Here is a 13,819-nt window from a genome sequence, read left to right as displayed (position 1 = left end):
TTGTATATACTTAAATTCTTTTTTAGTGGAAGATTTTGTGGAACCTCATGTGTTCTGTCCAATTTCTTGTTACTGTTTTTTTGTTTGTTTAGTTTGGTTTTCTCAGCTGTTTTCAGCCTTTATCTTTGGAAGTTCTTAGTCGCCTTCGCCTTGTTACTCAATCACTATGTTACTTGTACTCGTTACTCACTTGCATCCACATATTTTATTCAATGTTGGTTGGGTTAAGGCATTAAGAACTAGGTGATTAAGGTAAGGAAAACATCATGGCTTGCATTAAATCCGAGACTCCAGTAACGTAAAATCCCCATTTCCCGACTAAGGATTACGGAAAATGTTTGGGATAAATCTTGAAATCTTGGGCTGCAGCATGTATGTTTATCTCATAGAAAATTGTGAAATAGGCTTGTAACAAAAAACCAAAAGACGAAAATTTTTATTTTTCTTCGTGCCACACAGCTCAACTTTCAAATGAATTTACTTTAGTAGGACATCTGGTTTGTGTGTCCAGCAGAGAGGGTGGGACTCTAATTTGGTTGGATAAATTATTACAGGATCTTTTTTAATCCAAGCCATGTTTTTCTAACCTCAATCACCTTGTTTTTAATATCTAATCTCAACCAAGCAGTTTTTGGTGTGTAAAACAGCAAGTGAAAGCACAAGGAAACACCAAATGAAAGCAAAAACAACATAGTTTCTTGACAGAAGTAGTTGTCTGTAAGTGACAGTCTTGAACCTCCAACTTGGCTGTGTGATGTGTTGCACCATCTTCCAACCCTTCCCATCTTCAAATGTGAACCTTTATGCCTATTAAATGTGATGTAACTGTTTCACTAAGTGCTGTGTCATTCCACTTACTATGTGAATTTTTTTTTGTGCATTAAAACACAAACTGTATTATTTTTGTACAGGCTGCAAGAGGTTACATTTAATATCACTCACAAATCATACAATGTACTGCAGACCTCAACCAAAATTGATGTCTGATAGAATTCATTTTTATTGCAGGATATTGTGCTTTGTTTAACATTCAGTTCAGTTACATGGCAACTTAACCACCATTTACTTGCACAAGGCATAGCCAGTAGCAGAACATTTGGCCCTCCTTGGTTTCATCCTGTAGAACCTCCTGAAGCAGACTTTATACTCAAAGACCTCCTGGTTTGGATCATCAATGGCCACCTTACAGCATACATCCGGATGCCTCTGTTACGCAGGGATGTTTATATTTAAAATAAAAAGTTCATGCATTCTAAACTTAGCATTATTCTGGTGTAGACATGAATTGTGATAGTGTTCTCAATCATATCTTACAATCGTAAGTGCAGAAAATAGCCTCTCAATATCTGCTGAGAAGTATTACTTTCGTATCTGACAAATTTATCACATCTCACAAATTATTGCGTTTTAGCTGCCTGTCTTATAGTGTTGGGAAGTTAGACTCTTTTTACTGACTCGGATCATTTACTCTTGAACAGTAAATTGAATGAATCTTTTTTTGAGTCATTTCGTTCATTTTTCCAGCAGGTGGTGTTGTAGCCCTACTGTGGGCGTTGCACAAAAAGGCCACAGTTCTGAACACTTAACACTGAAGGCAACATAGTTTGCTTCAGCTGAGCTGACAAAGTACAATACACAAAATGCCACAAACAATTCAAACCATGTGAAAACCTGGGAAAGCAAATACACAACACAATAAGGTGACTTGTGTCTGTATCCTCTCTGCCATTGTTGTTTAAAGCACAACAGTGACTCGGTAGCTGTCACGTGACAAATGAACGAACGAGAACAATCCGTTCAGCCCTGTTTTTGTTTTTTTGAATTTTTGAAAGTATTTATTCACTTTATTACATTATCATTTATTTTAATGACACACTTCACGCATTATATACACAAGAACACTATACAGATCTACAAGAACTGAAGACCACTAATTAATTAGGATTTCATGACAAATGAATGAACATCACAAATCAGACATAATTTATTTCCTCCTTCATTTCTCAGTCCACAGCCCCATAGCTGAGCTGCAGTCACATGACAAATGAACGAAATAATGATCCGTATGAACGATCCGGTTTGTGAATGAACTGTTGTGCCTACTGCTCTTCAGCCTGAGCTGACTGTCACGTGACAAATGAATGAGGACCCCAGGAGTTGAGTCGTGATTTAATCATTTCTGTTTCCTGTCCGAGGACTCGAGGAGTTGAGTGAGTCGTGAATAAATAATGGCTGCGTTCTAAGGGCTTCTTAGCAAATCTGGGAAACACGGCCAATTTCTGTTTCCTGTCCTGCTGACTGAGCTTATGCAGCTGCCGCCTGCCATGTGGCAAGGGAGGGTACTGCATGAAAATGAACGAATCACTCACTGAGACGACTCGTTACTCCCGAGTCATATAAAAGATTAGTTCATATTGAACGAATCGTTCACGAACAACACATCACTGTCTTCAGTGTCTAGTCTAGTCTGATTTTGCTGTTTGGCTGCACTGCGACAGAAACGATACGAGTCTGTCTGTGGAAATTCACTGGTGAATGAATATCAGTAGGTGGGAAATGTAGTGTATATAATCCATATTGCTGAATTTGTAAAAATATATTTTACATTTCCCCTCCTCTTATCAGGGAGGGTGGCGCCCCCTATGTGCCGGTCGACACTGGTTTCTACATTCTTTTACCTGTCTTGTCCCTCCTCTTCTCGCACTCATTTGGCGAAAAAAATTGCTGATTTTACGTTTCGCCATACCTGCAAAATGGATATTGTTAACTAATACTGGTAATATGAATTTATGTAGCATGTAACATTAACTTTTTCAAAGGGACTGGACGTGTTTGGGTGCAAAAGAAACAATTCTAACCCTTTCTTATCGATCTATCATCATCTGTGTTTGTTGCAGTGAAAACTTCTACTCTCTGGATGTGGTGGTAAAAGATACTTTGTTTGACATGTCGGCCGGTACTAAATTCGACACAGCGCCACCGCAACGACTGGTGGTTGCGTACAACTGCAGTTACATATGAATAAAATAACAGATCCCAACAGGGGAACGCTTGGTGAAATTACTGATTGCCAAATTATCCACTGTGAAATTCTCCATGCAGGAAAAACCCTGTATACTGTAGCAGTTATGGGTGGAAATAAACTGACATCTGGACAAATGCAACAGGCCCTGAAAGCTCAATGAGACCCTGGGAAATAAACTTGCTTTGTTGCTTGGCTTCTGTGTCTTCATATGGTGTGCATAAAGTAAAGAAACACAAATGTAACAAATAATAACACATCCAAAGAATAATGATAGGAGGATTTCTTGCCTTACCCTTTTTCAGAGTGTAAGTAGGTCAGGGAATTCTTTAAGGAATAGAAGGTTATGAGATTGATTATCTACAAAGTTGTTCCTGGAAAATGTTTTTATTTAATTTCTTTATGTCTGTGTTGTATCGAGAAACACATTCAAGGGTTTTAACTCAAAAATAATTTACTCTGACTTTGCTATGAGTTTGCCAAGCTGTCACATGTTATTAAAGGTTGGGATTCTCACAAATGCTGTTGAAAGCTTTTATACTCAGTTGGGTTCCCTTTAGGATTGGATCGATACTAAGGGGGTTAGTGTTACTACATGCTGATTTGTTGAAATTGTAAGTCACAGCATGCAGATAACTTGTAGGACAGGCACAGTAATTACAATACTGGTCCCACAAGGAAAACAAGGCTTATGGTAAAACATAGGAATAACAAACAGAAAGGTTTGGAATGCGGACCTTCTATAAATCCCCTGTCTGTCCTGCACAGCTGCCTGTTGCGCTACTGCTGGCCTGCACCCAGACTGAGGCCTCACTGTCCGACACACTTAAGTGAGTAGTACAGTCAGGGTCCTTAAAATTAACAGGGTGCATTTGGCATTTGTAAAGCTCAGGATGGATGAGGCTTTATTGAATATATGAGCATATACAAATGTTTCAAAGTTTTGGCTCATTGTCAGGACAGCACTTTCCTGAGAATAATTGGAGGCATTCTTACAAATAACTGTGGACTGGAATATATGCACATTCATTTCAGAGATTACAGACACTGCCTAAGACCGGAGCGAGATCACTTGTAAGACTTTGCTTTTGTAAAAACATATTGGTCATATGACCAACCTGAGAGCAAAAGTAAGAAGAAAAAACAACATGCTTTCCAAACCACACTGGTGAGTTTGGATTACTGACCCAGTTGTGAAGGTAATTGCCCCGAGGACTCCAGAGGTTGAGGTTTTACTACCTGACAGATTGTGGTAGATTTATATATTACACTTTAAACTTTAAGGAGGTACTAGTGCCTGGATTTGTAGCTGGCCGTGTGGAAATATGTGTGAAAACGGGATTACAGTATCCTTATAATCATCAAGCAAACATTAATGGAGCGTTAGTCTGATTATTCCAAACTACTGTAATTATTACAGTAAATATTGTGCACAAAGAAAAGTTTTAATATGAATTGGCACCAAATTAAACTGTATTTAAAGAAATGTCTATAAATGGCCTCATACTCTATGCGAATTGTACACTATATTTTACAGATAACAGCACTGTCTGTATATCCCTTCTTACTGAGAATCTACACTTCAAAGTATCTAAAGGACACATCTGCTGTTTTAAATACATTTAACCAGCTGACAGAGATTTGTCTTTTAGAGTTTAAGGTCTCAAAATGGTGCACACTGCTCTGAGCTTTACATGGCACTGCAAGGTGTTTTTTATATTTAAAAAAATCTATAGCCAACGTAAAAATAAAACGTTTGTCCTGTGTGAAACTATAGTTTTAAATATCATGTCTAGCTGTTAAGAATAAAAAGCGTAACTACACCACAAGTCAGAAAACATTTTCGGCACAGCCTGTGCACTTGTCTGGCTCTCATTTTCTGACCCCAATGGGGCTTTCAGGTTCTGGCATTCTAATAGATTATTCAGGACTGACAAAGAGCTCTGCTGTCAGAATCTTACATTATGTGAAAGTTTGAAGTTAATCTTATACGGCTGAACTCTTATGGTAGTATTTGAAAGGAGACTGTAAAAACATATTGGTTCAGTTGTTTAAAAATGTTAGGATCTTGACACTTTTAATGAACAGGCACAAGTGAAGTACTATAGTGTGTGTGTTCCAAAACTTTGATTCTAAGAACAGATGTAGAGGGCAATTTACTGACAATTATGACAAAATATGAAAATCTCCACATTTTCACATTAGGCTTTCTCTCGTGCATGAATGCACACGTGGCCGATAACCTAAATTTTGAGTAACTGGCATTGAGTGAGGGTAGGATCCACTTCTCACATTTATGCAACAGCACATCAATTCAATAACCAATATATTAAGTGTTTAAGGATTTTATCTATGTCTTTACAATACTTTCCAATGCATGTCGAATCAAGTGCTTGACACAATTATGGATCATCAATAACAAACAGGTAAAAAGAAACATTTCTAAAAGCAAACATGAAAAAAATCCAAATCAAAAACAATACAAACCAGAAGAGTGTACTTGATAAGTCAAGCACAAAAACAACTCTGAAAAGAGAAAGGTCTTCAACTGGGATTTAAAACACCAGAGAGAGTTTGTTGGGTTGAAAGAGGCTTTTTTGTCAGCCCCAAGCCCAGAATCGTGAATCCAGAGTCCCACTGTGTTCTCAAACATGAGTGCAGTGCAAATCAATGGTCCTCTGAGGACCTGAGGGGCCAAGCAGGAACATAAGGTACAAAAAGTTCAATATTTCACACCAGTAAAGGCTGAGGCCAAATAGATGAAGAGGATTTAATTTGATTGTTGTGCCGGGAGTACTGTGTTGAACACAGCTGGAACAAGAGAGTTACTTGGCAGAAGTATTAAATTTCATCTTGCAGTCAAAATGACAACTAGGTTTCTGGAGAAGGATTTTAGTGAAGATATCAGCTGCTAATGATCCGAGGATTTGGATGATTTTGCAAATATCGGAGCAGGAGCAAAAACTAGAACTCTAACAATTTTAAGAAAACCTACTGTCTGATCTAATTCAGGGTCACTGAATGCAATTTACAATTGCAGGATGCCGTGAAACTTTAGAGCTTTCCTGGGATTCATTGGTAAGTAAAGCTTTGCATCATTGTCATAGCAACAGTAAAACACACAATATCCTTTTTGAAACTGTGAAGTGAAATGTCTTGAATAAATATCAGGAGCTGAGTTATTTAGGATACTGTAAAAAAAATCTAAAAGAAGTCTTGGATTAGGCTTTTTTGGGATAACGAGAGTGCTGAGATAACAAATTCATGAATCTTTTATTTAATTTTTTACTCAACATGACACTCAAGTGATCTATATGGTAGTGAATAACAGATGTGTGGAGTTACTACACGTTCTCTTGGTGTTCAGCTCACTTTGAAGATTTGGCCTTGAAAGAGGCACCAGTTTGTAGAGGAGAAGCACAAATGTACAACCACGGTTCCAAAAAAGTTGCAATACTGTAAAATGTAAATAAAGACAGAATACATTACTTTTTAAATTAAGCTAATGTTCTATTTACAATAGAATAGGGACAACAGAGCAAATATTACATGTGAAAGGTTTTACTCTTTCACGTTTTGTCACAGTTTAGTCATCCAACCATCAGTAATTTTCCATTGATCCTGCTTCTGCCCCACTCAGCCTGTCAGTCACACACACCTCATCAGTTAACTCCACTCACCTGTGCACACAGCTGCCTCTCATCACATGCAATCAGCCCAGCATATAGTCACCAGCTCCACACTCTATCCTTTGCCAGATTGTTCTTTGCCATGCAAGTCTTTCCAGCGGTCTCCTGCCAGCTTTACCGGTACCGACCTCCCCTGTCCCTGATTCCCTGCTTCGTCTGCCTCCTGGTAATTCGACCCAGCCTTCTGTCCCTGACCAAGAACTTTGCCTCTCCTCTCCTCTCCTGATTCCTGTTTGCCGGTTTCTAAACCATTTGTCTGTCTGCCAGAGTTTCAGTAAAGCCTTGAACTTTTTACCACTGTCTTCTGACTCCTTTGTACTGCAATTGGGTCCATACACCACCCGTTACACCTCCCCTCACCTGCGATGTCTGGGAACTGAGGAAATCAGTTTCTGGACCTTTGGGAGAGGAATGTTGTCTCATTCTTGTGCAGTATAGGATTCTAGCTGCTCAACTGTCCTGTGTCTTCTCTGTTGCATTTTGTTTTTCATAATGCACCAAATATTTTCAACTGGCAAACCTCTGGATTGCATGTAGGCCATTCCAATACTTTCCCACTACAAAGTCATGCTGCTGCAATGGATACAGTGTAAGGTTTAGCAATATCTTAGTGAATTATGCAAGACTGTCCAGGGTGTACCCCGCCTTTCGCTCGATGACTGCTGAGATAGGCTCCAGCCCACCCGCTACCCGATTAACGGACTGTCGGTATAGAAAATGGATGGATGGAAATATGCAAGACCTTCCATGAAAAAGATATTATCTGAATAGGAGCATATGTTGCTCTAAAGCCTGTATATAGCTTTTAGTACTGATGATACCTTTCCACATATGCAAGTTGCCAGTTGCAGTCAGAGATACAGGTTTTTTAAATGAACGCTCCTCTTCCTCTTCCAAAAGCAAAAAATCTCATCACAGAACAGTTTTCCTCTCTGCGTCACTCCATTTCAAAAAGAGATGTGGTCCAGAGAAGATGGCAGCATTTCTAGATTATATTCATGTATGGCTTCTTTTTTCAAGATAGAGCTTTAAGCTGCTTTAATTTGTGAATGACAGGATGAACTGTCTTCACAAACAATGATTTTTGGAAGTGTTCCTTAGCCCACGCTGTGATTTCTCATGACAGAATCATGCCTGTTTTAATGCAGTGCCGCCTGAGGACCTGAAGATGACAGGCATTCAATATTGATTTTCTGCCATATCCCTTTCCCACAGACATGTCTCCAGATTCTTGGAATCTTTTGATGATGTTATGATGATGGAATATTCAATGTCACTTCAGTTTCACCTTGAAGAACATTATTTTGAAATACATCCACAATTTGTAGATGTAGTTTTTGCAGATTGCTGAACCTCTGCTCATCTTTTCTTCTGAGAGACTCTTCCTCGCTAAGGTGCTCTCCTTATATCCAGTCATGCAACCGACCTGTTGCCAATTAACTTGATTAGATACATGTTTTTATAGCTGTTTCCTTTTTAATCCCAATCGCATTTCCAGCCTTTTGTTGCCCCGTCTATCTTTATTGAGCTGTTAAATTCAATATGAGCTAATATTTTTCATTAAAGAGAGAAACATTTAATTTTCAACATTTTAAATATTTTCTATGTTCTATTATTAATATGCAAATTAGAGATGCGCATTTTCGCATTGTGTTTTTGTTTATATTGTACACAGGGTCCCAACTTTTTTGGAACTGGGGTATTTAAATGGTTAACAATGATTTCATTATATGAAGTTAAGGAGTCAACTTGGCTCAATAGCAAAACAAACAATGAAGTAATACTTTGCAGTCCACTTCATGGTTAAAAAAGGCCAGATGTAAAACATTTATGACAATTTAATTCAGCTAAAATGATTAAAGCATGTGCTTTAACATTTGTATTAAAACCACCAACCATGATGACCTTATCGTACTTAACAACCACAGCAGTGTAAATTTAAAAGCTCTCTCAGAGGAAGGTGAATTGCAGCACAATAGCACAGGAATGTGCCGCTGATATGAAACACAAGTGTGTCAAAGTTAGTAAATTTATTGACAGGAGCAGAACCACATCCATCCTTTTTCTATGCTTGGACCATGATTTAGGGTCCGAGGGGACTGGAATCAAAAGAAATCCAAAGTCTGGCACAAAATGAATGGTTTAAAATTTGATCTGAAGCTAGCAGGTGTTCACTTAAAAGCATTGCAAAACAAGTTTTCATGCAAGGTCGAATGAACAGGAGGGAATGAAGGGAGACTAGATAGGCAGAGTAGAAAAGGGGAAGGTATGACTAATACTGTTGAATAGGAACATGTTTGATAGGATCTAACTACCCATATTTCTAATTTAGTAATCTGGTCACTTTACAGCATGCTGGTGTTTTAGATTTAATGTTTCATAAGACAATATTTATTTTTACTATCTTAGTTTTTATTCATATCTTTGCTTATTAGTAATGCACATGATGCCAAACAAAATCCTTCTAAGCTTTGGTGCAATATTTTATCATAAACAAAGCAGATTATTGGACAAATGAGGCATGGAAAAACTCAACATACTATATTACCCAATTGTCAATTTTTTTTGTAAGATAAATCAAAGACAATGCCCTTGAGAATAAGTACCTTTGGAGAATGCCATGAGAAATTTTAGTCACAAAATTAGCATTCACAGTATCAAACGGCAGGTTTAAAAATAACAAATTGTATATGTAAACAAATAATAGACTTTTGGGGATTATAGTTTTGGATTCTATTGCCCACTTATTTAGTTAAAGAAAGAAAGAAAACAGCAGCAACAATAAAATTCAATCCCATATTGGGCCATTATTCTCAAGAAAAGCTATTTTGGCTGCTATAATCTGTTTCATTGCTCCATGATTTTGCCATACCGTTTGTCATTTAAAAAGTATAAATTCATACAGCATATGTTCTGTAAATAATTACTACCTTGACAGTTCTGACACTGTCTAACCATCTCAAAACAACATTTCAATAGCTCAGTGACTGATAGAGAGTTACTGGCCCCTGTGTCTGCTTTTAAATTCAGACAAAACTGAAGTTGTTCTCTTTGGACCTGAGCGCTTCAGGGAGAAATTGTCTAGTTATATAGTTACTCTAGATGGTATTTCCTTGGCTTCTAGTTCTACAGTGAGGAACCTTGAAGTTATTTTTGACCAGAATTTATCATTTGACGCACATATAAAACCGGTTTCTAGGACTGCCTTCTTTCACCTTCGTAATATTGCTAAAATCAGGAACATCCTGTCTCAGGGTGATGCAGAGAAACTAGTTCATGCATTTGTTACTTCAAGATTGGACTACTGTAATTCCTTATTATTGGGCTGTCCCACATATTCTCTGAAAAGCCTCCAGCTGATCCAAAATGCTGCAGCCAGAGTTCTGATGAGAACTAACAGGAGAGATCATGTTTCTCCAGTTTTAGCTTCTCTTCATTGGCTCCCCGTTAAATTCAGAATAGAATTTAAGATTCTTCTTCTCACATATAAAGCTCTTAATGACCGAGCTCCATCATATCTTAAAGATCTCATTGTAAGGTATTTTCCTAACAGAGCACTTCGCTCCCAAACTGCAGGTTTACTTGTTGTTCCCAGAGTTTCTAAAAGTAGAATGGGAGGTAGAGCCTTCAGTTATCAGGCCCCTCTCTTGTGGAATAAGCTGCCAGTAAATGTCCGGGAAGCAGACACCCTTTCCACTTTTAAGATTAGGCTTAAAACTTTCCTTTTTGATAAAGCTTATAGTTAGGGATGGCTCAGGTAATCCTGAAACATCCCATAGTTAAGCTGCTATAGGCTTAGACTGCTGGGGGACCTCATCTGTCACACCTTTCCTCACTTTGGTCTCTTTTTCCCCCTGTTTAATTTCACAATGTACATGTGACATTATTGTGGTTATTAACTTGTGTTTCCCTGTTCCAACAGATACCCTTTGAATGGCGTTATGGTGTTTTTCCCCCCTCTTTTCCGTCTTCTCAAACCCCAGCTGGTCGAGGCGGATGGCCACCCTTCCTGAGTCTGGTTCTGCCAGAGGTTTCTTCCTGTTAAAAGGGAGTCGTTCCTTTCCACAGTCGCCACAGGCACGCTCAGGACGGGAGATTGGACTGAAGACAAGTTTCGGTGCAATCTGTTGGTTTCCTTAGCTAGGATATTAATTTTGAATTGGCTCTATATGAATTAATTGGATTATGATTACAATGAATTGAATTCCAATTGGCTTGAATTGGACTATATTACTTAAGTGCCTTGAGATGACAATTGTTGTAATCTGGCGCTATATAAATAAAATTGAATTGAATTGAATTGTAGCTTTCTGAGTGTGTGGATATTCATTGAAGTAATTATATAGCTCTGTACTTTTTGTTGCTCAAACCCAGCCTTGTCTTCACTTAACACATTCATGTTACACTCCTCAGTGAATGTATTCTTTACTGTTTTCATGCCATGATTAGAGCCACCTTACGATGTTTTTCTGGGATGTACATATGTTACTCAAACTGTCTGTTTTCACTGTATGAAACAAAATGTTGAACAAATACATTCAAGAGGGCAGCGTATATGTGATTTAAGAGCAAAGACTGGCCACACTATCCTGCAACTTGAGTGTTGAGTGATTCAGATAAAAGACAGACTTTTTTCAATGAATGTAAACTAGGGGAAAACATCTCATGTGAGGTCACCTGAGTTCTTAACACTCTCAGACACATCTTGAGTGAGATGAAAACAGGACATCATGTTCCCAGTTCTGATTAAGACATAGCAGCTTTACTTTTGGGGAAACAGTGCCACCTTCTGGTCCTTCGTTCAATATTTCCTCTGCTCCAGAACTCCAAAGCACAACAATTGAATGTTGAAAATAATTATCCTAGGCTTTTGAGATGAAGCAGCTCAATCACTGCAGAACCTAGTCCTATTGCTTCATTTCTATTTCATAGCACAGGAGACTCTTAACTACAGATTTAAAAAGATGAAAAAAAACACTCATCAATACCAACTCATAAAATGAATTTAAGGTTTGTAGTGAATCAGAGAAAGGAATCAAACTCATCCATAATTTAATTTTCATACAAATTCTGTCACAATTATTTTTGTAGCCTCGGTTATGAAGTGCCCTCAGCTGCCATCCTTACTTCCCACCTGTATGTTTCTGCTTGAATCCATTCACACATGTCACTCTTTCTGGTGTCTGTGGCATTTGTTGTCTCATATGGGCCTTCAAAGCTCCCAAAAGAAAGTGACAGTGGTCTGTATAAGAAGAAATTATTTAAGTAAAGTCTGCAAAACGTAGCACCTCTACTGGTTTTCTAGCTTTGCCAAACACACATATCCACCTGAGTTTCTTCAACAGCTGATTGAAATGATTCTCCCTCTCCTCCAGAGCTTTCCTCAGCGTGTCAGCTTCTCTCTTTTTCACCAAGAGTTCCCTCTGGAGGTGATGGTTCGTTTCCTCCAGAGTTTCACAAAATGCCTGTACAAAATGCCAGCTGGTGGGTGTTTAATCCACATAAAAATCTTAACATTTAACTGTGAGACAACACTGCTGTGAGGAACATGAACTCACCCTACTTTCCTCCAGACTGTCAAATGGACTGGGAAGGTTAGCCAAAGACAAAAAGTGCCTCACAGATTCACTGGGGTACAAAAAGAGACATTTACATGTCAAAGTAAAAAATGACTAAGGGCAAGAAGTGTTGAAAACAAAAACACTCACCTTGTGAATATATTTTTGTCGAAAATTAAGTCCTGCAGAAAGCGTTGCAGTCCAAGCTGCCTCTCTTCCAGAAAATCATCTTTGTAGTTGTTTTTGAAGCAGCGCTTATGAGGCAGGGCTGAACAAAAGCTAGGAAACAGCTCTTTAAGCTACACCAAAGCAACAGATAAAAGGATGAGGATATTGAAAACAGCATCACCATGTCTAAAATATCACATCAGTGAGATTCAAAAGTATTAGTGGGTCATGATTCCATAACTAAAAGAATGATCTCCGGGCTTATAGGTTAACGAAATGAAGACTGAATGTGAAAACTAACACAGAAAACTTTTCTATCATACATCTTTATGGTGTTACCTGATTTCACATCTGTAACTTAGTCTAGTCTACCACCAGGCCTTGGTCTCAGTAGAATGTTAGTGTTAAAGTTCTCACCTTGTCACTGAGCCTGCAGAAGTCTGTGTATCTTCTGAAGATCACCCAGCTGTCTCCATGAGACCCTCTCACCAGGATCTTATAAACCTGCAAAACAGGTGTGATGTCACACAACTTCTGTAATGACTGTAATGTTGAAGACACATTTAGACTTGTAGTGAGCTAAATTTTTCTTATTTTTTCACATAAGAATCGAATAGATAATTGCACCATCTTGGAAACACATCAGTAAAAACGTATTTTAATTTATATAATATCATCACACTAGGCAGGTTTGGCATGAAAAGCTCGGTCTCCTCTTTAACTCCTTACTGTGAACTTTGCCCTCTCCTCCAGGATCTCGTAGCCTAAAAGAGATGTGGCGATGGATCTTTCTTCCCAACTCTCACCACTGTTCTCTTCATACTCCAATGGTTTATATGAGCCATTCAACCTGTCTCCACTGAGTCTTTTCCAGGTCTCAACTATGGCCATCCATCCAACTGCAGCACTGCAAGGTCTATGTCTTCTCCCCAAATTATTATTCTCTAAAGGTAAGGGCTCACAGTTTCTGGACAGGGGGTTACTATATATGGGAGACCCTCTTTTGGAACTGTTCCAGCTCACTCTGCACCAGTCCATTGGAACGGGCACCGGGACAAAGGGGACGGCCATCAGTAGTTTTCTGAGAAAGGAAGTGTCAGAGCCACATCAGATGAACTCATGTGTGCACAGAAACACACATCAACATACTCAATGAATGTAAAAATGTACAGCAAAGTTAGTGTCAGAGCTGGATGAATGTACAACTGCGTTTCTTTGATCCAAGTTTTGCTTCTTACCCGAGCTGTCCAGGGATTGTTTTGTTCATAATCTCGCTGGCTCATCAGAAACAACCAGTGAAGTGTGACACCCCACGTAAGCAGTAGTCATAATGTGGTAAGTGACTTCTCGACACCCTCTGCTTTACAAGGGTTTCAGATTTA

General features: G+C 38.6%; 1 protein-coding gene across 1 annotated transcript; it reads right to left on the bottom strand.

Moving 5' to 3' along the window:
• Positions 1-11,972: 11,972 nt before the first annotated feature.
• On the bottom strand, positions 11,973-13,535 carry LOC140268230 (sorting nexin-16-like). The gene is made up of 5 exons (XM_072362997.1): positions 13,167-13,535; positions 12,855-12,941; positions 12,420-12,568; positions 12,270-12,339; positions 11,973-12,176 (listed from the first exon to the last, which is right to left on the bottom strand). The coding sequence occupies exons 1-5, from the start codon at positions 13,506-13,508 to the stop codon at positions 11,973-11,975; spliced, it is 852 nt and encodes a 283-aa protein (XP_072219098.1). The 5' UTR covers positions 13,509-13,535.
• Between the last annotated feature and the right edge of the window lie 284 nt (positions 13,536-13,819).

The sequence above is a fragment of the Leuresthes tenuis genome, unplaced genomic scaffold (assembly GCF_036924035.1).
Source record: "Leuresthes tenuis unplaced genomic scaffold, fLeuTen1.0.hap1 SCAF_14, whole genome shotgun sequence".
Classification (NCBI taxonomy): domain Eukaryota; kingdom Metazoa; phylum Chordata; class Actinopteri; order Atheriniformes; family Atherinopsidae; genus Leuresthes; species Leuresthes tenuis.
The sequence above is the reverse complement of the archived record's forward strand: the minus strand, read 5'-3'. Positions and strand labels throughout refer to the sequence as shown.